General features: G+C 37.1%; 2 protein-coding genes across 3 annotated transcripts in view; both read right to left on the reverse strand.

Moving 5' to 3' along the window:
* The window catches only part of LOC127639088 (putative adenosylhomocysteinase 3), a 48,023-nt gene extending 30,351 nt beyond the window's left edge, over positions 1–17,672 (reverse strand). Inside the window, exon 1 of the mRNA XM_052120930.1 lies at positions 17,297–17,672. Coding sequence (XP_051976890.1) covers positions 17,297–17,602 — 306 coding nt within the window. The 5' untranslated portion in view covers positions 17,603–17,672. The remainder of the gene's footprint in view (positions 1–17,296) is intronic.
* Positions 17,673–18,963: 1,291 nt separating this feature from the next.
* Positions 18,964–25,934, reverse strand: LOC127639135 (transmembrane protein 209-like). Of its 2 annotated transcripts, none has more exons than XM_052120997.1 (15): positions 25,836–25,934; positions 25,311–25,488; positions 25,110–25,168; positions 24,888–25,019; positions 24,549–24,766; positions 24,231–24,435; positions 23,957–24,132; positions 23,758–23,829; positions 23,486–23,582; positions 23,279–23,404; positions 23,092–23,189; positions 20,435–20,549; positions 20,079–20,176; positions 19,925–19,998; positions 18,964–19,759 (listed from the first exon to the last, which is right to left on the reverse strand). In XM_052120997.1, the coding sequence occupies exons 2-15, from the start codon at positions 25,445–25,447 to the stop codon at positions 19,705–19,707; spliced, it is 1,662 nt and encodes a 553-aa protein (XP_051976957.1). In that variant the 5' UTR covers positions 25,448–25,488; positions 25,836–25,934; the 3' UTR covers positions 18,964–19,704. The 2 variants fall into 2 exon arrangements, with proteins under 2 accessions (XP_051976957.1, XP_051976958.1); XM_052120998.1 differs by having other exon boundaries at positions 25,311–25,469; positions 25,836–25,889.
* Positions 25,935–27,976: the final 2,042 nt, after the last annotated feature.

A 27,976-nucleotide genomic window follows, 5' to 3' on the forward strand; every position in this document is an offset into this window, starting at 1 on the left:
ATTGTACTTGGGTAGGAAAAATGCAAAAACAAATTATAAAAAAGAAAACAAAAAAAATCTAGATTTCTGGCAAACTAGCCGCAAAAATTCCCAAAAACATTCTCTCATTATTTTCACATGCAAATTAACTTTGCACATGTTAACAAAAAAAAAATAATAAATTAACAGCTGCAAATGTTTAAAAGAAATGTGCAGCTCTTCAAAGGTTTTTGTGAATCTGAAACAAACCTTTGGCACAATGGACTATATGCAGCAAGTTTGCCGCAAAGCTAATTTGCATGTGAAAATTATCAGTGGCAAATTTGCCATTAAGATGTACTGCCCTCAGTTATGAACTGGTCTCTAAAAATCCCAGCCAAGAAAGCTGTGGTTGCAATTGTGGATCCAAAAATGTGGTTGCAGAGAACACATCCTCACAGAAACGACATTACCTTGCAATAATACAAACGAAAACCCCCATAAAGTGGCCAAACGCAGGCTTAGACTCCATACTAAAAGCTGGAGTACATTCAGTGGCCTTTATGGAAGGCTGTGGATATGTATGTTTTGTATGAATGCCTTTGGTCTTACAGATGAATGTAGAGGAGCAGACTGCATACAACAGTCTGGAACAATGAAAGGAGATCACATCAAAAGAACAAGTTGCTCACTTGAAGGGCACGTATCTAGGCTCAGGCGACATAGGCCACCCTTTGGACTGTAATTGAAGCAGTCTCTGTCATACGATCAGTGATCCCCCACCAGTATGAACCTGTTTCAGCAAGCCCATTCTGAAAATTTCTGTGTTCCATGGGAAGTGCCGAGCGGCAATAATTGTCTCTAGGTCTTTGGATAAAAAGCTTCTATTTATGTGCCAGATGGTGGTGTTCTGACTAAGCACAAACAGAGAGCGTGAGTGCAATGTTCTCTCCGATCTCTTCATATTTGATTTTAACACAGATGCCCAATATGTTCTTTCACAGTGTGCTTATGCAGAGCACATTTGAGGGGAAAAGAAATCAACCCACATTTTATCTTCAATAAAAGAACACTGCTGTGAGCTCTAGAACAGAGGTCTTCTTGGGTCCACCCTAACCCGAGGACCGACCCAGGACCCACAATAATGGGACCTGACCTGGAACCGGCTGACCGTATAAAATGTGGATCCGAGCCCTAACTGGTCCTGGATCTGTTTAACATTGTGAGTAATACCTGGCCGTGATCAGACAGCGCTAATGATGTGAAAGTAACGTAGTCTGTTTCTCCTGTCATTACAAAATGCAGAATTAATTAATTGTGGAGATGCCATCAATGCTTACAATTATATTATTTAGCTACTTAACCTTGATATAATTTGGGCTTGATATAATTGATATAAAACATCCATTGCTAAACTCACATGCATGGTGAACATACCCATGTTTGTATGGTTACTATAACAACTAATATGGCTGTGCGAGCAAAAGCGACTGCAGTCTGAACATTACAGCTCTCTTCACAAACAACCATAAATGAAACAAATAGATGTGCCCCTTGATCCCTGTCCACAAATTGCAAATTGCAAATTGCAACTCATCCTAAATGGTGTGCGTCATTAACTACAGCAGGTTTTGGGAAAACAGTGTGCCAAGATTTATTTTCTACACATGATCTTGCAATTACTTGAAATGATTTACTGTGTCTACACGGTCAGCATTGTGATATAAGACCACAAAAACTCAAATATGGCAATCACCTGAATCACAAAGGCTCATATAACAGCTACGGCCAAACAGGACAGGGCTTGGGTGAGTCTTTCCGTTAGCACATGGAATATTGGGTGTAGCATATGATAACTGAGATGCTATTGTGAACCCCTTGAGCTCAGCTGCATTTATTGGCTGTCAGCTGCAATTTTTCACCACCCAATTTAAAAGCTCACCTTACACACATACAGTGGACTAACCGCAAAATAATATTCTCATTTAACAAAAAAAAAAGAAAAAAGAAATCCAATCATTCAAAAATATGAACATCATTTTTTCTCCCGTCTTTTAAAGCCTGTAATTCAGGCTCTGTTTGTGCTGCAAAAAGTGTTATTTCATTGAACTAGAATGCAAGTACTGGGGGGAAAAAAATCCTCTATCACCTTCTATAACAAAATTGAGACCTATTTTAGTGCCATTTGAATACATTTCTACATCATTGCCATATGCGGGTGCTCAACTGCAGCAGGGAGGTAGGTGTTCATGTCTTAGTTTATGCAACAAATACAAAAGTGATGGAGTTCTGTGAAAGCTTAGCTGAACTTTAATCTGAACCTTTCGAATGGTACCACATATGACTATTTAGTTATATTTAGGGATTTAGGGGTGTAACGATTCAATTATCTCATCATTTGCTTCGGTTCACGAAGCCTGAATCAAGAAAAGTTAAGATAGAATTTTTTATTTTTTTTATTAACACTTTGAAGACATATGAAAAACAGTTAGTTTCTTTAAAAATTAAGATAAAAGTACTGTTCTTTAAAGTGATAAATGATCCATCAGAGATGTACTGGGACTAAAAATCAGCCCAGAACAGGTCAACGGTGACACCAAATGGAAATACTGTCTAATAATTCTGCTTACTGGAAATACAGAAATATGTTACGCTTCTTACAGTCTACATACATTTCAAATACTTCAAATTAAAACTTTTGTAAAATAATATTGTATCTGATTACGTCTAAATATTCTTCAAATATACATATTTAAAGGAAGTGCATGTTTATCCAGATAAATAATAATTTAATGATGAAATCAAATCAGACGAGACATTTGACATTAGGATTATATTCCCACATAGCATTATTATGCATAATATTCATCATTATATAAAGGACATTTCTATGGCACTATCATTAAACCTTTAAACTTTCATTTTCTCTCACGCAGTCGGAGCAGATCATACTCGTGCTTCAAACAGACATTCGATCCCTCGTGGGGAAAGGATGCCCTCTCTTTAAGCATATTTTAAGACCCATTGATATTTTTTTAAAATAATATATCGTTATTAGTTCCACATTAAAGTAATAAGAATGAGATTTAGTTTTTTTGCTTTGTGATAATGAGAATTGCGTTGGAAAACGCACTCGTCCTGAAAAGACTATAATGCAAAACATCTCAATGAAATAAACTTTTTCTATAAGAAAATGTTTTTAGTTTTTTTATGGGGAGATATGACCTGGACATGTTCTTGATGGTTTTCATAACAGTAGTAATAACTGCAGTCTAATAGTCACATTGCAGCCTGTATTAAACATAACTCAGCAAAACATCAAAGCTCTCGGTGCAGCAGCCTCTGCCTTGCTAATTTTGGGATTGACAGCAGATGGTGGAACCCTTTTTAGGATCATCAAAGCGTCTGATGATTAATACTCCTGTTTCTCTATGTGTCAAACTAAATGCAGCTCGAGAGAGAGAGGTGAAAATGAGAAGGATCTTATTACTTCTTACATATTCCTCAATTCCAAATTCAGAAGCATACAGCAAGAAAATCTTCACTACCTAAAAGGCAAGAAAACACTGCTGAACCCTAACAAAGCCCCCCATCTCTTCTCTCAAATTGATTATAGCAACAAAACATCAAAAATAGAAGCCATCTGCAATGCAGCTACAAGGGAATCATTTGCTAAACAAAAACACAAAGATCTGGAGGTTGACAAAGGCAGAATCCACTTATATGAGCGCTGAGATGTATGTACTAGACTTAAGTACTTCAGTGCTCAGAGACATTTTGAAAAACATTGTCATGCACTTAAACTGCAAGGTTGCAGTCATTCCAATCAATTCGTTTTATTAATCTACTTTAACTTATACTGTAAAAGAAAGAATGCATTCAATCTCCAGTGATGTGGAGAAGGAATATCCCTCATTTAGCAACTGTTGTAGGTGGGCCAATGGAGATACTAGAGCACAAGATGAGCGTTAATAGAGGCCCTCGAGCTGAAATACTAGAAAAGAAATGCCTTGATACACTGATTTATTAACACAGACAAGTGCTGTGGCATATAAGAGCAGTGCTCAACTCCATTGTGAGTGCCACACTTTAACCCAGATTCTTTCTTTTTTTAAAGAAAAGGAGGGAATAGTCGAAATACATTTTTGTGATTATCAACATGTCATAAATGCGGTCATTAACTTGTATCGAATCAATAATATTCCTTTAAGCTTGCTACCTGTATGCAGAGTCAGAGAAGCTGGAAATCTCAATGCAACGATGGCTTTTCCCTTGATGCACAGTACAACTGACACATACCCTTAGGAGAAAGGATGACATCATGGCCTGTGATGCTCATTGACAGGCAAGCAAAGGAAATTGACAATCAGCTAATCAATTCACTCACAAAGTCATCTCCGAAGTATTGTTCTAGCTAGGTCATTGGTCTGTTCAAATCAATGAAAACACCCTATTCTGTTGATGAAACGCTCTGTCATTAACCACTCAAACACTTTCAGATTAATAGTCACATGAACACTGTACGATCAGTTTGACCACTTTGTCCTGAGCTCTTTGATCAGAGATGTTCAGTAACAAACGTTTGACCTCTTTGAGGGAAGAGTAACAAGCCACAGCAACTCCAGAGAACAAAGTATTTTCATCCTTTGACTAGATCAGAGGCATTAAACACAGCATTTGGGCTCAACTTCTTTGATCTAGAGGTGGCTGTGGTATAAAAAAATATACTATGGACTGGAATTTAGGAATTGTAAAGCTTAGGTATGCTCATGCTGGAAATTATAGGTTTGTGTGGACAGACTTCTGCAAATAGATATTTTACTGACCAAAATATATAATTAAGAAAACTGCATAGTGCCATAAAGGTCATTTTGTAAGTATCTCTCATTTCTGGCAAGCTCTTTAACTAATTAAGACAGAAAATCATTTGTCTGCACTAAAACTGACACATGAAACTGTAACTGTTCTCATTGGCAAAGAAACTATTGGGTCATTCCATGTCAACTCAACCAGGGTCATGGTTTTTTTTTTAAGATAAACATAAATTATATAGAAAGCCAAATTATGAAATGCCATAGATGAATATCTACAAGGTAATCCATTACATTTTACATAAAGGGGAAAAAAAAATGACAATTTCCCCTTTGATTTGAGCAAAACTAATGACCTTAGTGATTATTTTATTTTTACACAGAGAAAGGTAGGTCTATTACTAAAATCAGTTGACTTCAGCACCCCATGTAACATTATATGACAATGGTAGAGAGACATTTTGTGTTGTTTTTCAAAAGTTGGATTGCCTTTAATTCCAGAAGTATTAATGACATCTAAATATCCTTTTAGATTATGGTTTAGAACAGTCCAGAATCTAAATGTAAGGCTGAACGATTAAATATAATTGAAATCGCAATATAACTCAAATAAGTGAGATTATCAAATCGTGAGAGCTGCGATTAAATCAAATAAACAGTCTGAATCCACTAACACCTGTGCTGTGTTTATGGGTGCAGCTGTTTTGTCTGTGGTATTTAGTGCTTTCTTAAACTTGTAAACGGGGTCAGTATATTAAACATATGGTGTCAGAGTGGTTCTGTGCTCGATACACAGAAGATCTATCTATCTGGTGCCCTGAGTAACTGATATGCTTCTGAGTTCGGCTTGGTGTGCAAATGTGCACTGGGCGCATTAGGGGTTCTTGCTCTCAATGGGGCGCATGGTAAATAGTGCATGGATTGCTGAGTGTAGCATGAGCCTCCACATGCTGTCTCCGCGGTGTCATGCACAGTAGGCCACGTGATAAGAAGCGCAGATTGAAGTCTCAGAAGCGGAGGCAACTGAGACTTGTCCTCCGCCACCCAGATTGAGGTGAGTAACCGTTGACTGGGTTTAAAAAAAAATTATGATGAAAAGTGAGCAGATCCTTTCACAAATTGGACAAAATAATTTGTCTCCATCCATAAATTAGTACATTTTAGCAATTTTTAATTATCAAAAACCACATGTGAGTCACATGGTATGAAGCTAGTCGTTGTTGTCCAACTAAACAAAGGCACAATTAATGCTGAAACCAGAAATATACCTTTATTTATTCACATTATAACAATGTTGTCAATACAACAATGTCATTGCAATGTCAAAATTTAAAAATGCACTATTACTAGAACTAAGCAACACCTGTGGTGCTGAAGTCAACTTGTTGAAGCAGTAGACCTATGTGTCTCTGTGAATATATATAGTATACCTGTTTATGTTTTTTTTAGCGATAGATTTACTCCAAAATTATAGGCGACAATATTCATTATGACCCCCATCTACAAAATGATTGATTACTCTAAAAAATATTGTTCCATGGCATTTAATATTTTGGCTTTAATCATAATTTGAATAATTTTCTTCATCTTTTTTTTCCCCAAGAGAAAGTATTCAAGAAATAAAATGAAGAAGAAATTTCAGCCAGGGAAATTTTTGACATGGAATAACCTTATTACATTTAAATATCAACATGAAGACTGAAAAAAAACAGAGAAGACTGCAGAATACAAATAATAATAATACAATTCAGATTACAATGGCTAATTTCACAGGTTATGATGACAAATCCAACAGTATATGTTGTGAAGTTTGAGGCTAACTACAGGTACATCGCTAAAATCAGAGTAATGGTCACAATGAAGCAAATGCTAACAAAAGTTGTTGTCTGATGTTTTTTGACTGATATAGAAAGGAAATGGAAGAGTGAAGAAGGTGCCTTTTTCTTGCCCTTTTGTAAGACTTCTTTGTGATGCAGCAGTTTTTGAACACAATGATGGTTCTTTGTGAGGGGCTGGTGCAGGGGGTCCAAGTTGCATTCCTTCAATGTGGATCTTGAATGTGTGTCCATCGGAGGGTTAACAAACTGACAGTTAGTACCTCTGCACGGAATGTACAGAAGGATTGAGTTACACAATTTCATTCATGCTCCATTTTTCTTCCATTATTTTCATGACTATATAGACAAATGGCATTCCAATTCCATAAGTAGATTTAGTCATGATATACTTGGACTCTTGGAAAGTCAACATAATCACACATGTTGCTATCAAATATTCCAGTATCTTGACATCGACCCCATTCTTCCGAAATACTGACTAACGTGGTGCTGCTGATGGCGTGTTGTGTGACTAACCTCAGAGATATAGGCTCTCTGTGTGTTCAAGTCCTCCTGGGAAGTTCATACGTACGAGGTCGGAGATTGTAAATGGATATCAGTTGAAAAGAATGGGCCCATTTTGCAATTTTATATTTCTCTCATTTCCACTTACTGGCAAAGACAGGAAGCTTTTTAGCACTAATGCTTAAAAAATGGCCTAGCTTTTTATCACTAAAGACAATGATGGGCAAAGTCATGCCTTAGGGGTGTAATTGTTGCTTTATCTATTTTATCATACTCGTTTTGTTGCACAGGCTTTCCGCTTCATAAACCAGCTAATTGGTCTTATTTTATGGCAAGCTTTTTTGTTATTGCTCATTAACTATACATAAAAAAAACTAAACTGCACAGTCAAAATTTATAATTTAAGTAAGCAAAGATCGATTTCAGCTGATGAACTTTCAATACAACACAATACAAGAGATAAAATATCTTTCAAATTCTGTAAATGACAACATGTTCTGTTAACACAACCAGCTCCAGAAATCATTTACACAATTTCAAGGACCACAAATCAATCCAGTCATCATTTGTGAATGGAACGCCAATTTTGTCAATGGAAAAGCTGTGGTCCATTCATTCAGCACATTCCCAGCAAACGCCTGACCGGTGGTTTAATCTTTCACTTGTACTGCTTGCACAACTGATGCGAATTCACTCCTTCACTCAACATCACGCAAATCCAAATGTGTTCAGTAAGCAAATGTATAAACCATGGATTAAAATGTTCTTATAGGGTTTTATTTCACAATCACTCTAAAGCGCTAACGTGCAGTAGCAGGAATAAATAACCAACTGGCAGGCACACAGCTTGGACCTGGTGTTTTTGCTTCTGACGGTTTAACTAAGCCAGCCATGCAATCAGACAACAGCTGGCTACCACCAACAGAATTACCTCCCTGATGCATATTTTGACTTGTCTTTAGCCTTGCCATTATGAAGCTTAGTCGTAATAAACCATGACGAGCAAGTCACAGATTGCACTCCAACGAATTATCAAGCCACGTTATGGAAACAGCAATCTCTTGCACAGGTTCACTGGAAAATGGAAGCAACATATGGCAGCATGCTGCACATTGCACAATCCCCTAATACTGTCTGAGGGACTAGTATAAACAATGCTTTTATGCCAAAAAAAAAAAAAAAAAAAAAACAGGAGACAAATCTCTGGGAGAGGTCTGACACAAAAGAGTCACATCCTCCTAACAGAAGCAGCAAGCTGGCACATTCATGTTTGTTTGGTTGGCAATGACTCATGCTCTCCGTTGCCTCTGCAATACATGTAGTCACATTAAGGCACTTGAGCAGACGCTGGGTGATTTCAGGTGAACAAATCCTGTTGTGGTGCGGGTAAGGCTGCCTGAGGGAAAGGGAAATCTCAGCTATGCCCTTTAAAGTGATAGTTGGTTCTGCTGAAGTGCACCATTAGGGTTGCTGCCAAGGACACAAGAGATGAGTGTTTGAAAGCAGGAGATGATTATTTAAAGAGTGCACTATTTTCTGTTTGCTGTCAACTGTACAATATGTGCAGTTCACTGTCCTGATGAAGACAACATCACTCCCTCAAAGCTTCAGTCACATATGACCACCATGTTCATGGTTGCAGTGCTACTTTCCTCAGAGCATCATCCAAGTTATGTTTTATATCAAGTGTCATCCTTTTGCTTAAAATTCTTTAACAATAAGTGGCACAAACTAAATATATTTATAGTGGCCTCCATAGTGCATGGTTTCAGACTGCAACAACAACAAAAACACCGCAACAATAATTCAACATTTAATTACCATTGCTCAGGGACAGATGGGAAAACTTTGAGTGGATATGTGTTTTTTTAAATCAAATTCCTATGATGAGGAAATGTTAAGGAACATGTTTACATACACATTCTTACATCGACGCTCAAAAAGCAGACAACATGTAAGGTCATGTAATCCCCTTTAATGGGTTTCCTTTATCAGGGTAGGGTCATAAATATTTTAAGCAAAACAAAAAAAACACATTGCACCTTGGGTGGCTAAAAACAAAAGCACATGCAGATTTTTGTTCATTAACCCGATCTTGCTTTGCATAAACACCTTTACTTTTACTGACTTATCCAATTTGCGCAAGTGTTGTGTGCATTACTGTTTACGTTTTAAAGCAGATACTTATTAGATGATTTGAAATCTAAACATAAACACAGGTTTCCTACTCTGTGGTTTAGTGGAATATGCAGATTTTTCAATATGATGATCTCTGGTGATCATGAAACCTTAAAGAACTGGTCCTCTTTACTCCAAAATCAGAAGAAACAAAAAGTTTTGCATATAGAAAATGAAATATTTTAAGGGCGATTAAGATTATAATTAAGATGTTTACATTAAGATATCATGTTCATGACAGTTCTCACATTTTTCCGCTCAATTCTCATTACCTCAATGCGAAAGAGATTATCATTACGATATACTACTCATTACCACAACATGAATAAGTACAAGTAGGGGTTGGCAATATAGCAGTAGACATGATAAACCGGTAGAAATTTGCCAATACATTTTGGAATATCATCTCTATCGCGGTAACGCAAAATTGCCACAAAAGAAATGTGTACAGCACATAACACGTACTCATTACACACTCTGTCAGATAAATGGAGGAAGGCAGAGGAACTGTTTGTTCCTCAAATTAATTTGAATGAGAAGATGAGGAGATTATGAAGGAAAAAGTGTTTCCTCCATGGTGTGAAATTGGTTTGGCTTTAGAAAACGCAATACTGAGCAGAAAACAGAGATTTGCAAGGTTTGTACACTGTGCATGTCGATATATCCATGTGCGCATATATGTCAGCGGTCAGGGCTTCACGTAAGACTGATAGAAATACTGAAACACAGTTTTTCACTGACAGCTACACATCATTAGAAATTACACTGAATCTGCTTCTGTGGAATGCAATTTCACTTGAGCCACCACCAAAGGAAATTCAATGACATTCATCCCATCCACACATGTCTCCAAACCAAACACATGGAGCTGTGTTTTGTGCAAGTGTTGCACACGCATTCAAAAACACGCAAGAGTGCGCAAAGTGGGTTTTTAAAATAAACATCAAAACAATTTCTAAAATTATGTTTGAATGATGTTTGATATCAGGAAACAAACCAGTCATATTTTCCTTTAGATATTTTAAAAGTTCTTTATAGAGATTACATAAAAAACAAAAGAGTCTAATTAAGTTTTTTTTATTTATGTTATTGAAATTTTTGCATTGCTTTAAGATGTTATGTTTTTTGAGGAAAGTTATAACAATAATAATAATAATAATAATAATAACAACAACAACAACAACAACAAGAAAAAGAAAATTGGTGCACATCATCAGACTAAAATGTGGCATTCATTTCTTAATTTGTTTTTACTTTTACTATGTTTGTCAAGTTCAAAATAAAGAGAAAATTATAAAAGATGAAAAAGTTTTCATTTATAAAATATCGAATTCACTGACTGGATTACTCAAAATTACACATTGTGACATGGCATAACATACAATAAAATGTTATACATTTTTCAGAATTTTTTTTTTTATCTTGTGATATATATCCTTACCATGATATAAAATGACTTATAATGTTATATAGGATTTTGGTCATATCGCCCACCCTTAAGTACAAGTATTTCTATACCATAGTAGAACTTCCTTTTTGTCCTGCCTTTCATTTTTGCTGATTTTAATCATTAAAAAAATTATTGTACAACAGTATGATTGTTGAAAAAACTTTTCCGAGTTTTTTTTAAACTCTTTTTAAGAGTAATACAGTAAAAAAAAAAAAAAGTATGGTTTTATGGTAAAGAGATCCATCATTGAAAACAATGGGAATAGTAAAAGTAAAACGTCTAGCGTCTGTATAACATTGGTAACTGAAAAACCACCTCCTAAATGAGTGCAGATAAACACAGGCAGGCTATATAGATCTAGCTGTTTCCATTTCACCATTAATCAAAGTCACCAAACTTCACACCATAGTGACAAATATTTACTTGTCAACTGCTTTCACCGAGTGCAGGCTGAAATCTCAGCAGACATCATGTGAGCAATGAGAAACTTGGTACAGAGCGGACTGCTACAGAGACGCAAATCACAGTATGTAGCCAACCACAGGTCTCATTGATACTGATTTCAAAGCAAAACATTTTACTCTCTCAGAAGAGAAACATGGATATGGAGGACAAAAAATTAAGAGTCCAAAAGAACTTAGCAAAACTCCTATGAAAAAAAAAAGCTAACTGTATTGGTTTGCCACATACTTGGGTGTTGGTTGTTGACATAATGAAAGAGACATTGGTGTCATACAAGCTCTGACTCACGGATGGCCTCTCAAACAAAGAGCAACTTAAAAGTTGGGGAACTTGGCAAGTTCTGGCAAATGGAACACCATACTGTATATCAGAAATATCAGCAAGATATCTCTAACACACTGTCTCTCCATAGTGATGGATGGATAAAACTGGATGACATTTAATGCATCCAAAAAAAAAATAATCACCAAAGTAGCATTCAACTGTTCACAAAGTATATTCAGGGTATTACTGATGTAAAAAACCCATCACTATTTGAAAAACTCATTTTTGATCAAATCTAGACAGGCCCCATTTCCAGCAGCCATCACTCCAACATCTTATCCTTCAGTAATCATGCTAAATTCCTAATTTGGTACTAGAAAATCACTTGCCATTATATCAAACACAGTTGAAAGCTATTTGGTTCATTAAATGAAGCTTAACATTGTCTTCGTGTTTGTTTTTGAGTTGCCACAGTATGTAATTACCTCTTGATGCCGCTTGCACTGTTATGGTCATTGGCCATATACAATGCATCCGGAAAGTATTCACAGTGCTTCACATTTTCCACATTTTGTTATGTTACAGCCTTATTCCAAAATGTATTAAATTCAATATTTTCCTCAAAATTCTACAAACAATACCCCATAATGATAACATGAAAGTAGTTTGTTTGAAATCTTTGCAAATTTATTAAAAATAAAGAACAAAAGAAATCAAATTCAAGTCATGTAAAGGGCTTCCCCCACATTGTTTGCATCACAACATAAGCCTGTTAGGAATAAGCATCCTGAGAATAATATCTTAGTGACATAACCTCACAACAGTTCAAGGCATGTGCAAAGTTCAAGGCTGATGCCAAAGTAACAACAGTTTACCCGCCGCAACATTGAAAAGGGAGCGGTGCGAACACTTGTCTATTGGCACCCTTGTTTCCTCTATACAGCTTTGAAATCTCTCGACTCCACTAAGTGTGAATTTCACGGCAATGCCTGGAGTTCACAGAGGTCAATATAATCCTTAGTCAAACTACAGGTCATACGCACCTACATATAGCTACACTGGGAAAAGACGGTATGGACAAGCATGGATTAGTGATATCCCACTGCGTAACAATTTGCCTGCCTCCCTCCCCCTCTTGTCCACTTCACCGAATCAACATAGGCGTGATGTAACAAACTCTTCCAGAACAACCGTGAACATGCTTTATGGGTGGCTAAATTGACTAGAGATGAGATATTCTTAGAAAACAGGATGACAACAGTCAGTCACAGTTTAAAAAAAAAAAGGCATTTGCATTGAAAGCATCAATCCTTCAGGACAGTTGAGAGGTACAACTGTGTCTGTGCCAAGGGCGCTTTTGGGATGGTGCCAAATGCCAAACCCACTTCTAGGAAAATTCCAGGTTCAATAATATCTTCACTTTCACACATTATTTTAATGCACCTTGATTAAACTCATGATGCTAAATATTTGAGGTTTTGTTTGATCATTTTATCACTCCACAGAAATAGAGTAAGTGTGCGTTTCCTCCTCTGTTTCACTGCGTGTATGAACACGCTATGACCAGGAATAGAGCTGTTCAGCCGTGACATAAATTTGTAGGCAAACCAGGAAGTCTAATTTCCCATGGGTTCCCTCTGGATTTTCCTATGGGGTTTTATAATGGGGGTTTTCAACTTTCGAGTAATATGAGATCTGTGGTAAGCATTACTTCACGATATGTGGACGTTTTGTTCTACAACATATATTACACACTTTCATACCTCAAAAATGAATTTTTAAGCCGCCATGAGATAAAAGTATGCAATTGATACAGCTTCAAAATTCACATTTGAGGTTTAAAAGTGTGCAAAATATGTTGTAGAACAAAACATCTACGTATCATCAAGTAATGTTTACCACAGATCTTATTTTACTCATAAATCCAAAACCCCCTTTATAAAACCCCATAGGAAAATCCTAAGAGAACACATGGCGAATTCTCTTCTTGGTTTACAAACTGAACAGTTCTATTCCTTAGTTTATATTTTTCATGGGAGTTTGGCACGAGCCTCTGCTGATGGTATGCATATCAGAGAGTTGAGAAGCACTTCACGCCCTCTTCTGGACTGGAGCTTCTCTGGTTGACGTGGTGCGGCTCAGTGACGCTCAGACTTCAACTGAATGACACACAAACACAAAAAATGTTGATGACATTTATATATTCTCTTAAAATTCCCTTATTTGTGCATTAAAATGTGATTGGAATTTAAAATGCAAATAACCACGTTCAGATGATTATTTAATAATCATGACAGGCCTATGGGCAACTATTTAATGTAAACAAGTGGCATAAAAGTACAGCTCCTTCCTAACTGAATGGGGAAAAACTGAAATCCCCAAAACAGTTGGTCAAGATTACCATAAAAGAACAATTCAAATCAAACAACAATGGTATCATTAATCGTGCTCCTTTAGCTCAGATTCTGCATTAATAAAATGCTGTTTTTCAGGCTGGTTCAGCTAATGCACACACACTTTCTCTAGCTGACCGAAATCTAAAAGATGATTGGCTCCTTTACATCTATATTTGTTGGCCCTTCCAATTTCTTCCATTCATTTTAATACCAGTGAACCGTCTCTGCTAAACTGTCTCTGGGCATACCCTATTAGCTATTTTATCACACAAAAATCTTGTAGAACAGAGATTTCATCACATGTAATGTTTACATCTTGTGGCTATACAATTGAAAAAGTGTGCCTTTCAACATTTATGGACTGGTCCAATTCACTTCCATTGTAATTACTTCTCTGTAACCACGATTTTTAAATAAAAATGAAACGAGTCAAAATAATTTTCCGTGGTAATAAACATTATGCTACCAATTAGTGTCATCAAAAGTATCAGTACTTCAGTACCAAGTCGGTACTAAAATAAATAAAGATGTAACGATACAAGTGTTTCTGCAGTTCAGAGCACTGACTCAATTGTACCAGCGTGCAGTTTGACAGACACATGACAGATTTAAAATGCTCACACGCTTATTTTGAGCACTTGTTCTGTGACTCCTTTTACACTGAAATGGACAATTTATCAAATTTAAATCGTGACATGTCCTAGTGTGATTTATTAATCCGCTAAAGGCTGCAATCTTACTGTGGATGAGCAGCATAGTTTACATAAATCCAACAGCTCATCCACTAGACTAGAAACTCCACAGTCATTGATGTTGTATGAGATGACAGAGCAGAGCACTAAGCTACGGTGAACCACGCAGCACATTTAAAATATATATTTATATAATTAAAATCATAGCATTTGTGCTTTAATCTCAGCTCAGCTTTATTTATATCACATTTAAAATAACAGAGTGACCAAAGTGCTTCAAAGTAGTAACATTTTAAACATAGCATTTCAAAATAACCACATACACATAAACCAATAATCTAAAATACAAACACTCCAAAACTGGGTCCTACATATCATTTGTTAGACTCAAATGCCAGTTTAAACAGATGAGATTTCAGCCATAACTTATAAGTCTTCAATGGTCACATTGGATCATGTGGCGAACTGTTTATCTGGAAAAGTGAAGCTTCCAGCATCACACGTCATAATAAAAGCACGATTCATAATAAAATCTAGATGCTAGAAATTTAATAAAAATATATTACAACTGTATAATAAAATGTAATATTTACTGTAATAATAATAATAATAATAATTAATCACAATATCACAAGCAAGACAGCTGTTGAAAAAAAATTTGGCCAAAAAAAATACAATGACATTTTGAAAAGTTCTATTATCACTTGTTAAAAATTTTTAAGAATTAATTGATTAGTCACCATTTTGATGATGAAATTTAATTAAACAAAAAACTAATTCTGGAAAGTTCTGGAAAATAATATTTATTAAACTATAATTATTAAATAATAAAAATATAACTAAACTGGTATCGATACCAACTACTGAAAGTTCGGTACTTTGGCAACACTACTACCTTTGATTCAGCTCAAAAGAATATTTCCAGAATATTCCTCTCAGATAATATGAGCCACAATAATCATGATCTGACATGAAAACTCCAGAATACTGCTGGATTGCACTTTTTGTCAGGCTAAATCACTTCAAATATTCATTTTGTTTATAACAAATCCCTTATCTTGTGCGACATTGTTTAAATAATCTGATATACAGCATTTATCTCATCAAAATCTTCGCCTTGAACTATGAACCATCTTTTATTTGGCTGCCACGTTAAGATTGCAGTTCTTTTATTGAAAAGAGATTATTCCGAACACAGCCCGTGCCAAGACATTCCAAGGAACAGTCATGGCAGATAAGAGTCAGAGGCCAAGCCAGGCATCACTCCGCAGAGTGACAAATACCCCCAAGCACCTGATCTATCCCTGGCCACACTGCTTATGATAGAGAGAAGGGTCAAAGGTGACCGGGTCTTGACCAAGGTTGGAGTATCATGCCATGTGGCACAATCTGATTTATCCTTACGGACACATCACAGCTGGAGAATCTTTGAACAGATATCGAAAGTGGCAACATTACAAAACAACACAGTTATAGAGCAACACATTTAATATTAAATAGAATCTAAACAAAGTTTGTCTTTTTCATCACATACATTTTGACATTGCTTTTGGAATAGGAACTAAACAAATGGACATTTCAAACTGAGAAGATAAACCCATATACAGTACAAGCAGTGTTTCCAATGCCACACTCTCAATCAGGACACGTCAACAAAGCAACCTTAACATAACAGAGAATTGGAAACATTTTCCAAAAGTCAGCAACAACCATATACATGGCTGTGCCCCAGTATTATCAGCCCGTCTGTACTGGCTTTTCTCTTCCATCACCCAATAAGAGCCCTACACTGCCACCTTTAAATGTGTTAAATGACAATCCAGCCTGCATACATTGAACCAAGAGCTTTTTCTTTTTTGAAAGTGAAAACCAAACCCATAGATATGTGTTTATGTTGTAAACACCTGCACAGGAAACATTGTCGGTATAGTAACTTAATATTATATACCAACAATAAGATGAGTTGAAGTGGATGCTGGCATGTATGTGACCAATATGGCAAGAAAAAAACAACACAGGAGCATATAATCATAAGCACCATGATCAACAACATAAAGACATCAAACCAGAACAACAAACATATTAATGCAATGTCCATTCATAGCCCATCACAGACATACAGACAAATCAACCTGCTGGTGTTTCACGTTGCCTTTTTTAATCTTAAAAATCATACTACTGCACACTAAAACAAACACACACATCATAATAACTTTCATTAAGATCAATAACAAACATTTTGACATTATATAATGCATAACAACACATAAATGTAAAATTAACTGACATGAATCTTTCATGTGTTAGAATGTACATCGACTCCTGAACTGTTATGTTAGCCTACTTATCTGAAGCATTACATAATGTTAGTTAATGACTTATTGATGAAAGTTATTACAAAGTGCTTATATTGTAAGACAGATGTTGGAAAACTGTTTTGCCCCAGATGAAACATGTAGCGCCACGACACACGCACTGCGGGTCTCTTTCAATCATTAGAAACACAAACAAACGATCTGGGGTTTCAAATCAAACACAACGGTGAAGCTCTTCAGTACGTCTGTCAGACTTCGTCATTTGTTCGTTAGGCGATAAATGACCGTTAATTTACAGTTGTTACGATGCTGAGGGACGTTTGATAGGCCAGAATCATCGCCACACAATGACACAACGCGGTGGACGGAGGCTACAAAACGAGTTCCATCACGGTTCTCACGGACTGGCCTGTGCCGAATCACGTTACCTTTTTCATCCGCGGGGCCTCGGCTACCGTGCCGTCGCAGTTGACGAACGCTTCGCCGCCGTTCTGCTGCGGGTCCGACCGCTTCATCGCGGACGCCTGCGGCATCTTCACGGGATTCGGTGCGGTGGTCAACGGGCTCGGCTCCCCCGCCGCGGCCACCGAAGATGATGATGATGAAGAGTTATTTTCACTCTTTTTCTCCTCTACCTTGGGTGTCAGCGGAGAAATAGCTAGAGGAGAGTTTTTACCGGCCACGTCTTTTAATTCGACCTCGGCCATTTTCGCTGCCACAGCTTGGACTGACATCGCTGCGATACGCACGGGGCTTTTTTCCAATACAGAGAGAAGCGACACACGAGCGCATACGCACGGTGCGATGACGCTACGCGCAAGGCATTGTGGGACGTGTAGTTCACCGCTAGTAGCGTGATCACTTGTGTCTTACGTTAAAGGAATAGTTCACCCAAAAATAAAAATTCTCTCATCATTTACTTACCCTCATGCCATCACATATGCGTATGACTTTATATCTTCTGCTGAACACAAACGAAGATTTGGTGACTAGAACTCAGAAGGTGCAAAAAGGACATAAAGGCAGCATAAAAGTAATCCATAAAACTCCCGTGGTAAAATTAATGTTGTTAAAAGCATTATGATTGGTGAGGGTGAGAAACAGATCAAGATTAAAGTCTTTTTATTATATAAATCTCCATCTTTGACCAGGTCCAACCAGTCAGTGGCTGAATGTGAAAGTAAAAATGAAAGTCACTTCCACATTATAATGTGAATGCGAAAGTGAAAGTATAGGTTAGGTAAATAGGTAAATAAGGACTTAAATATTTATCTGTTTCTCACACACACCTATCATATTGCTTCAGATTATATGGATTTAACCACTGGAGTTTTACGGATAACTTGTATGCTGCCTTTATGTCCTTTTTGGAACTTTTGATTTCTGGTCACCATTCACTTGCATTGTAAGGACCAACATAGCAGAGACATACTTCTAAAAATATTTTGTGTTCTGTAGAAGAAAGTCACACATATGATGGCAAGTAAATGAGAGAATTTTCATTTTTGAGTGAACAAGTGCACATGGAGGATTATAATATATTTAAAATATGTAATTAAATAATATAAAAAATATTTGATCAAAAGTAAATTATATATTTCATCAGCCTACATTTAATAATAATAAAATCAGAGGCTGTTTATTCCAAATATTCCATGTAAATGTTTTTCATACAGGACAACAACCTTGCCCTTACATTAAAGTACTGTGGCAAACCTATGGTACAGTAATGGCATTTACTCTGGCACTGAATGCGAAACATATTTATCTTCTAATGCACTTCAAAGAGTGCCATTGAGATACTATCATGGTACATGTCTAAAAACAGGGTAGTACCATAATATGTGTTTTCATGCTATTGAGGCCACTGTTAAATATAGATAACTTTTTGAAATCTATTCCAGTTGCAGCACTGTAGAAGCCTAAGGAGATTTACAGCAGTGAGCTATAAAAAATAAATATAAAGCATATTTACATTAAACTTACAGCAACGATTAAGATTCCTCTGTAAGGGAACAGCACTACCATCCTGTGGCTAAATCTGAGAATGGAGTTCAAGGTTTTATTTGGAGCCAAACACAAGAACACTGTCAGGCATTTTTTTTTATTTAAAAACCAAAGACAAAAGAGCAGGGTCATTGCATGTCAAGTTTCATTCCAGGCACAATACAATATTCAAAAAAAAAAAAAAAGTGTTGATCGTGTCTCTTGGCATTCAAGATCAGGGTCACTGGCTTTCAAACTTTAAAAAGATGAAACATGAATGTCCCTTTTAAACAGTAATTATTTCAAGGCTTTGTATAAATTAATTGATACTTTTGTACCTTATAAGGAGTTACTGTATAATTATGTTGCATGTCTACACTTCTAACAGATGTTCATGTGTACAGCTGCTGAGTGTGGATGGCCTGGTAGAGAACAACAGCACAAACATCTACTGTATTGCATTCAAAATTAAACAAAATAAAATGCAGTGTCCACCATAATTCAGCTAGCCCTATTACGGTGTATTTTTCACATATTAGTTACATTCATTTCAAAAAGCAAAATAATTTTTTTCCATTTGAAGCTTTTATGAAAATGAACTAGAAAAAATATTTACAAAATACAAAATCAAAAACTCCATTTTGACTGTTTAAAGCCATAAATATTTGTGTGTTGAAGTTTAAAAATATTTTTGTACAGATAAAAAGTATTTGCATTCAGGTTGCAAGTTATGATTATACAGTCCAAATGCATCTCAAAACCATTGAACAATGTAAACGGAAGAACAATCAGTCATTATCATATACAGAGGTGACTGCAGTGTTGTCCTCTCATTTGTGCCATGACAACCTCAATCTCCAAAGATCCAGAGTATGTTCACTCTTGAAAGACCTAGGTTCACTCTCCTGATCCAATAAAAAAATAGGAAAAGTTTCTTCCATTTGACTTTTCATACTTTTAAATGTAAGAACACAAACTATCAAGATCCAAAAAAGTGCAGGTAGACACAAGTAGAAACGGCGTTGAGATAACCACTAATTATTATTATTTTTTTTTTAAATCTCACTTACCCGAGCATGCCAGATTCCTTGGTTTTGATAATGTAGAGGAACATGAGGATGGTGTGGAACAAGTTATTTCTGCCCTGTGAAAACACAAATCGTTACTTACATGAAGCAGAAGCATTACACATCTGTAATTTTGTTTGGAGAGCATCTAATGTACCTTGGGCAAGCTGTAGATGTGGCCCTGGTAAACCAGCTGATAATGAGGGGGGGTCGTGCAACTTTGATGAATGCAAAAGACATTCTCATTGGACAGCACTGTTAGAAATGTGTATACATATGTTAATTTTGATATCAGAGTCATATATTAAAGATACTGTGTACTACTCTTTGCCATCTGGTTTTGCTTTAGGACCCAGATTTTTCATTGGCTTTTACATCAAGTGGCGACCCAACATAGTACCAATATGACAATGGTACAAAAGTAAAAATGTCCTTAAAATCAAACATCAAATATATAAATATTACCATGAACTGCATAGGGCCACAGCTATATGCAACAGTTTCTGAGCATACCTGGTTTGTCTGGTGTCTGAATAAAATGCTGAGATGTAAATGTTTTTCCATCAGGATACTTAGGATGTGGAGGGAGTCTGGAGTCCAGGTATGTACAAAGCACATGCAAAAGGATCTACAACAAACAGAAAGTGGAGTAATATAGATTAAGTTAACATGATGACACAGAGACAACCACGCTTCTAAGTTCCTAAAGCAGCAGCTTTTTAACAGTGGATATGGGCAGCACTGGGGTTTCGATAGTCGGTTTATATGTTAATAAAGTTATTATAAAGGGATAACTATGGTTTATAGTGAAGAATATAGATTATTTTTGAACTACAACCCCAATTCCAAAAAAGTTGGGACAGTATGAAAAATATGAACAAAAAATAGTGATTTGTAAATTATTTTCAGCCTTGGCTATATTGAGAAGACTACAACTAAAGATTTTATGATGTTTTACCATGTGAATTTCATTGTTTTTTTTTATGTACAGTAATTTCAAATCAGATGATTGCAACATGCTCCAAAAATGTTGACAAGGACAATTTAAGACTCATAACAGTTTGACAAGTTAAAATAACGAGACAATGTGAAACAGGAGTTATAAAACAGGTGAGGCAATTGTGTTATAGTATATAAGGAGCCTCCAAAAACATCCTAGTCCTTCAAGAGCAAGAATAATTTGAGACTTGTTAATTTGCCAAATGATGATTCAGCAAATAATCCAGTACTTTGAAAACAATGTTCCCTAAATACAAACTGGAAGGATTTTGGGAATTTCACCCACTACAGTGCACAATATAGTTAAAAGATTCAAGGAATCTTGTCAAATCTCGGTGCGTAAAGGGCAAGATGAAAACCATTTCTGATCCCTCAGACATCACGGTCTTAAAAAACACCATTAATCTGTAATGGATATCATGAACATTGGCTTGGGATTACTTTAGTAAACCTTTTATAGTCTACACCATTCACCGCTGCATCCACAGATAAAAGAAGCCATACATCAACACTGTCCAGAAGTGCTCCCGACTTCTCTGGGCTCAGCCTCATCTTAGATGGAAAGTAGAACAGTGGAACTGTGTTTTTTGGTCCGACATTTCAAATGTTTTTTGTGTTCTCCGGGCCACAGAGGAAAAGGACTATCCAAGCCAGTGTCTGTATGGGCCAGGGGTGTGTCAGTGCCCATGGCATGGGTAACTCTGTGAGGGCACCATTAATGCAGACATATATGTATACATTTTGGAGAAGCATATACTGAAATCCAGCACAGTCTTTTCCAGGGACGTCCCAGCATTTTCAGCAAGACAACTTAAAACCACACACTGGCCGAATAAGCAGAGAGTGCGGGTGCTAGACTGGCCTGCCTGCAGTCCTGACCATCTCCAATTGAGAATGTGTGGTGTATTATGAAGCAATGAAGACCCCATACAATTGTGCAGCTGAAAACCTGCATAATGGATAAATGGGGGACAATTCCACTTTTTAAACTTAAACTTGTGTCTTCAGAGCCCAAATGCTAAATAAGTGTTGTTAGAAGAAATGGTAATATTTCACAGTGGTAAACACTCGACTGTCCCAACTTTTTTGGAGCATGTTGCAATCATCTGATTGTATATAAAAATTTTTTTTAAAAATGTACAGGGTAAAATATAACGTGTTTTTTAAGAAAGCACTACTCACCACACAATTCACTTGCATTGTATAGACCTACAGAGCTGGTTCCGCAGAAGAAAATCATACACATATGGGCGAGTAAACAATGAGAGAATGTATTTTTGGGTGAACTATCCCTTTGAATCAGTTACTGTTTTAACTTGATTCAATATGCCTGTATGATTTTGTCAGACATGTAACAGGTTGATACACATTCTCGTATGTTTAACACACTTCTAAAGCCTGAGAAATGTACTCTATAAGAATGAAAACTACCATCTGAAATGCGATTTGCATCTTTACTGCTCAAATTGTATTTACACAAAGTGCGAATAATAATTTATATTCAATCTATACAACATATTAATCCTTAATAACAGCCAGTTTCGATTTTACATGTTACTTACTGCATTCAAAATCCTACAATATTTTTATACACACATCCTTTAACAAATAGTATACAATGCAGTGGTGGTCAGATCTTGCATGGTGGTATTAAATCATCATTAGATCATATTTGGTATTATATCAGTCACAATGGTTGTGCTCTGGAAATGTAAAACAACCATCCGAGTTCGTGCGATTCCTTCACCATCACCAGCTGCGGGGCAAATGGGTTTTATTAGAGCGGAGGCAAAATTAAGCCCAAATCTTCAATGATCTTTTGGAAACAGGGTGTTTCAACTCTACAAATGGTACTTTTTGGGCATTTTCAGTTCAATTTGCACCAAAGGGTCCACAGACAGTGTATTTTGTAGACACTGAAAACTAAGGTGGTGGAAAAGGCTGATAACCGATGAATCGTCAACAGTTTTTAAAATTGATCGCCCATAGATCACGGTTCCTTTCTGGGGTGCCAAAAGAACTCGGCAGTGCCGCTGCCCAGCGTTTGCTTGTAAACAGTAACTTCATCTATAGGATTCTTGTGAAATGTAAAAATAAGGGCAATGCATCTATAACGTCAGAACCTATACGCTGCAACAGGTACGCAAATAGCATTTTATGAAGGAACTCACAGCGGAGTCTGTTGGAAGGTCTGTGTCCCATTTCCGATTTTTAAGATCTCCTCCTCCATTCCAGCGGAACGAGCTCATGCAGCCACTGTGGGCCAATTCTGCAAGACAAAAACATCAGGACACTGGTCATCAGAAAACTACAATTAACAATCTCTGAAACAAAATGTGAATTGTGTTCTCCACTTACCCTTGATTCTCTCCACCAGATACTCTTGATTAGGTGTGATGTCTAGATATTGTACAATCGCATTGAGAGTGGGGATTGCAGAGCCTTTGACCACAGCAGCTTGTTTGAGACTGCTGATACTGGCCTCTTCGTTACAAAAGAACAACAACTGTGAGAGCAGCTCAAACAAACATATTGTCAAATATCTTTAGACGAAAAGATAATTACCACCAATCTGCAGCTCAGGGCAACCCATTCTCCTGAGTTGACTGTTAACAGACTCCATCTCTCTTACCAGATGTTCGAGAATGGTGTCGTTTATCCACTGGAATGGGTATGATGAGTAAAAAGAAATGTACTTGAATGAACTTGTTTTCTTAAAGCAAAATCTTCACAGATTTCTCTTTTATGACATAGAAAATATTATATTGTTGGATGAATGACTGAAAAAAAAAAACCTCTAAATGTAAATCGAAACATTTAATAAATAAGCTGCTCACGTTTCTCAGTCTAGCAGTCCAGCTGTCAATACTATCGGTCACCACACGACTGGTTGTGATTCTCGCCCAGACCTGTAATAAAATGCAAAAAACTTAAACAACAAGATATTTAAAGAAGCATTTACTTTAAAACACATAAAGAACACAAAAGCTTAAAAAATAAGACGATTTGAAATCTTGCTATTCATTTTATACACACTTCTTCAGCAGCTTGTTTGGAGCCCAGTTCGGTGTCATCTTTAAGGGCAGATGGGGCTTGTGACTGGAAGGCCGTTTGGTATTGGAACTTCCTCAGGCTCTGTGCGTAATCCCCTACTGTACGACTGTAATTCCAGAACGTTGGACTGTTCCTCTGAGATGTTGATTCTGGACTTCCTAAAAATGAACCAAAATGCTCGCAACTTAGGCTAGTCCTTAGGGACTAGCTAAGTTCCAGAGCTTTTTGCAACTTCCTCTCCTCATAAGACTATTACCTAGTTGACTGTGATGGCTTTTCTCCTCCTCGAGGCATAAAAACTTCTCCAAAGTCTTCAGATCATCAATGTAGTCCTCCTTACCTCCGGGGGAGCTGAAGACGGATGGGGATGTGCGGTAACGAGCGCGGAGGCTGGTGCCCTCAACCGGTCCGAGATTGCTTGGGTATGGAGAGGAACTCGGAGATGGACTATAGTTCAACACCTGCACATGTTTAAATGATACATGAGGAAACATTTTGAGTGGGTGCTTGAACAGAACAAGAACAACTGAAGTACAATTTCAAGAAGCATTTCAGTCATCAGCAAAACACAAACCTTGCCAAAAGCCATGGAAGGTGAAAAGGGTCCTCCTGATGAGGAGGGGCTGCTCAGAGGCGGACTATACCCAGACACACAGATGGGGGAATATTTGGGGCTGGTGCTTGAAGGACGTGAAGGGCTAAAGCAAAGCACGTTCTGTCCCTGCAGAGGTGACGACTGGACTGAGACAGGAGCTTCCTTCTCTTGTTTCTGAGGTGGAGAGGCCTGAATCCCTAATAACACAACAAGGATGGGTCAGCTTTTTTAACAGCAAAACTGATTAGTTTATTATAAATGTATGCAACCATTAACATGATCGGTTACCACTTTCTTTGTAGGTGCCGACTAACACACCTGAGCTTGTGAGCCCCAGAAGTCGATGCTGCTCTGGACTGACACCGATGATGGAAAGGGACATGGTGTACTTGAAGTACTTCCAGAAGTCAAAAAGCGCATTAAGGCTGAACAGGGAGGCCAGAGCGAGCTCTGTCCATCAAAATCACAATTTAAAAGATTAGTCATACAATACAACACCTTCACTGACAACAGACCTGCCTCTCCAGTCCATTTACTTACCGATATACCAGATGGGCCAGTAGGTTATGTTGTAGTATCTGCTGAGAAGCTTTCCAGACCTAAACGTCAAAGTTACTTGGTTGCGTTATTATCAAATCGTAAACCATTGCCGACAAACGCAGCCCAGGACAGTGCCTTGGAAGATTTGCTTAAAGGCTTCAGAGCCATGCAAATGTGTAACACATACATGTGTGAACTCACATTTCTGTATAGATCATCCCTGCAAATGACACATTCAGCACTGCCCAGGCCAGAACCACCTGCCGTGCCTGTTCCTCCCTCCTCATCCTCATGGTCTTGTCGATAAGAGAGGTCATGCCTTCCTTTGATGTGGTCATCTCTGCACTGCTCCTCTACAACCTGGCACACACCATAAGCACTTATAATAAAAAAAAACAAATACAAAAAAGACAACAATTGCATTATTTTATACACTGATTCACACCATGGAAATCAATGCAAAAGATCATTCAGCAATGTTTAAGTGACTCAAATAAGATGCATTTTCTGTCATAAGAAAGCACGTTCTTAAAAAGAAATGTTAAGTTACACTATGAGCCATTCAAACAATGAGCACATGTACAGTACTTCCCTAGCAATATCAACAACAAGACAGCTGGATAACGTGTACGATTTTAAAGAAAACTAGTAAGCATATATTTGTTTGGTTAGGTCTAAACCACACCTAAACTCCACAAAAATTAGTTTTTTAAGTATAAAACATACTTCCTCGATCTAGTTCTCCATAAACGCGGTAAAGTCAGTTGTATGAAACCAGACATTAGAGAAACAGAATGAAGGGAGCAGCAAATTAGTGACTCGAAGAATTTAATTTCAAAATAAAAGTCTCTCACGTTCAGTGTCATTCACACAGCCAACGAGAGCCAACAACAACCACATCAATGAAAATTTGCTCCGTGGCATAATATATAACTTTTTAAAAAAGAGTTTATAATCTTCATAATTTGCATTTGTTTAAAGGTATGTTTGAATTTTGGAGTTTGAATCTTCAAAAATGACATAAAGTCATCATAAATGTGACATAAGTGGTTAAATCTGTCTTATGAAGATAGGTGTATGTGAGAAATAGATCAATATTTAAGTTCTTTTTTCCTATAAATCTCCACCTTTGACCAGCCCGACCAATATGAGGTGATATTCAAGAAGAATGTGAATCACAAAAAAACAAAACAAAAGAAGACTGTGGATGTAAAAGTGAAAGTGAAAATTTAGTCAAGTCATTTTTATTTGTAAAAGAAAATCATGCATTTTTTATGATTACATTTTTTTATTGATTCATCTATTAAACAAAGAAAATAAATCAATAGATCAATATAGAATCAATACATAACCCCCACTATTACCCCAATCCCCGACCCCCAATAACACACCAGTGGTCACATGATTATAGACACACACAGACAAACATAAAACCAAAACAAAAAATATAAAAATCACACACATTAACCACTACATCTCTCTTTCCACTGTCCCTCCAAATATGCCAGATACGTGCCCCATTTCCCCACAAACAAGTCTCAATTCCCAGGTCTTCTGGATAACCCCTCTTCAAAAGCTGCCACCCTGCCCCATCTCCAAGCACCACTCCTGAAATGGAGGCACTCCAGCTGACTTCCATCCCCTTAAAATCTGTCTGGCGATCATAATGCTAGTCAGGATCCACTTTTTTAGGTGCTTATTCTCTATATTGATGACCGCCACATCACCTAAAATACAGAGTCTGGTGCAAAATGTAATTTGTGTGCCCAATACCTCACACATAAAACTCTGAATCTCCAACCAAAATTCTTCACACACCCCCAAAAGACATGGGTTGTGTCTCCATCTTCTGACTGACATAGCCAGCAGGTAGGTGTGTCTCTAAGACCAAGCCTATACAATCCAGAGAGGGTCCAATAGAATATATGTAAATCTTGAATTGCATAAGGCGCATCCTTGCATCTCTAATTCATCTCTAATAAGAGTGTAATAACCCCCTCACGATCCACTCTGACCAGCAAAAAGGGGACTTATTAAAACATAATTTGGGGTTCAGCCACATGCTCGAGGCAACATTTAAATAAATGTCTGAATTAAACACTCTGGATGCTTTTGTCCATACCGATTGCAAATGCGAGATAACGGAGTGCAACTTAACTTCTCTGGTTAGTTTGATAGAAAGGCTTTGCAATGGCAACACAGGGGCAAGAACTTCCTGTACAATACAAAACCAGGGAGGGGCTCTCTCAGGTGGAAGTGACCAATGAGCGAAATATCTGAAACTAAATCAGCTTTGTCAATCGGCCTATGTAACTTATTGAAATGTAATCTGTGATGCTTACCATTCCAAATTAAGGACTTGATTCCAATTTGTTCCAAATTGCTTGAAATAAGAGAGGGGGACATCTACAGGGAGAGACTAAAGCAGGTAGTTACATTTTGGAATACAATTCATTTTAATAACATGAACCTTCCCAATCAGAGATAAATATAATGAAGCCCACCTACCCACATCGCTCGAAAACCTTTTTATTAAGGGGGGTCAAAATTAATTCTAACTAAATCAGACAAATTTGCTGGGAATAAAATGCCCACGTACTTAATGCCCTGTTTGGGCCACTGGAAGGTGCCCAGCTGAAAAGTCGTTACTGGGCAATACGCTGTCAGAGCCAAAGCTTCAGATTTAGACCAACTGACTCTGTATCCTGTGAATTTAGAAAAGGAATTAATAATTCTGTGGAGGCTAGGCATAAATCTACTGGGGTCAGGGATGAATAATAAAATATCATCAGCGTAAAGCAAAAGCTTACGTATGCGCCATACTGCCCCCCACCACCCCTGGAAAATAATCTTCCTTTCTTATCACA

Source organism: Xyrauchen texanus, chromosome 47, assembly GCF_025860055.1.
Source record: "Xyrauchen texanus isolate HMW12.3.18 chromosome 47, RBS_HiC_50CHRs, whole genome shotgun sequence".
Taxonomy (NCBI): Eukaryota; Metazoa; Chordata; class Actinopteri; order Cypriniformes; family Catostomidae; genus Xyrauchen; species Xyrauchen texanus.

Bases quoted from the DNA above. Each gene is read 5' to 3' on its own strand.
- LOC127639135 (XM_052120997.1), bottom strand. From the start codon at position 25,447: ATGACCACATCAAAGGAAGGCATGACCTCTCTTATCGACAAGACCATG. The intron at 24,767-24,887 runs GTGTGTTAGTCG...TTGTGTTATTAG, and splicing joins TCTGGGGCTCACAAGCTCAG to GGATTCAGGCCTCTCCACCT. The intron at 24,133-24,230 runs GTAATAGTCTTA...GTTCATTTTTAG, and splicing joins AAGCCATCACAGTCAACTAG to GAAGTCCAGAATCAACATCT.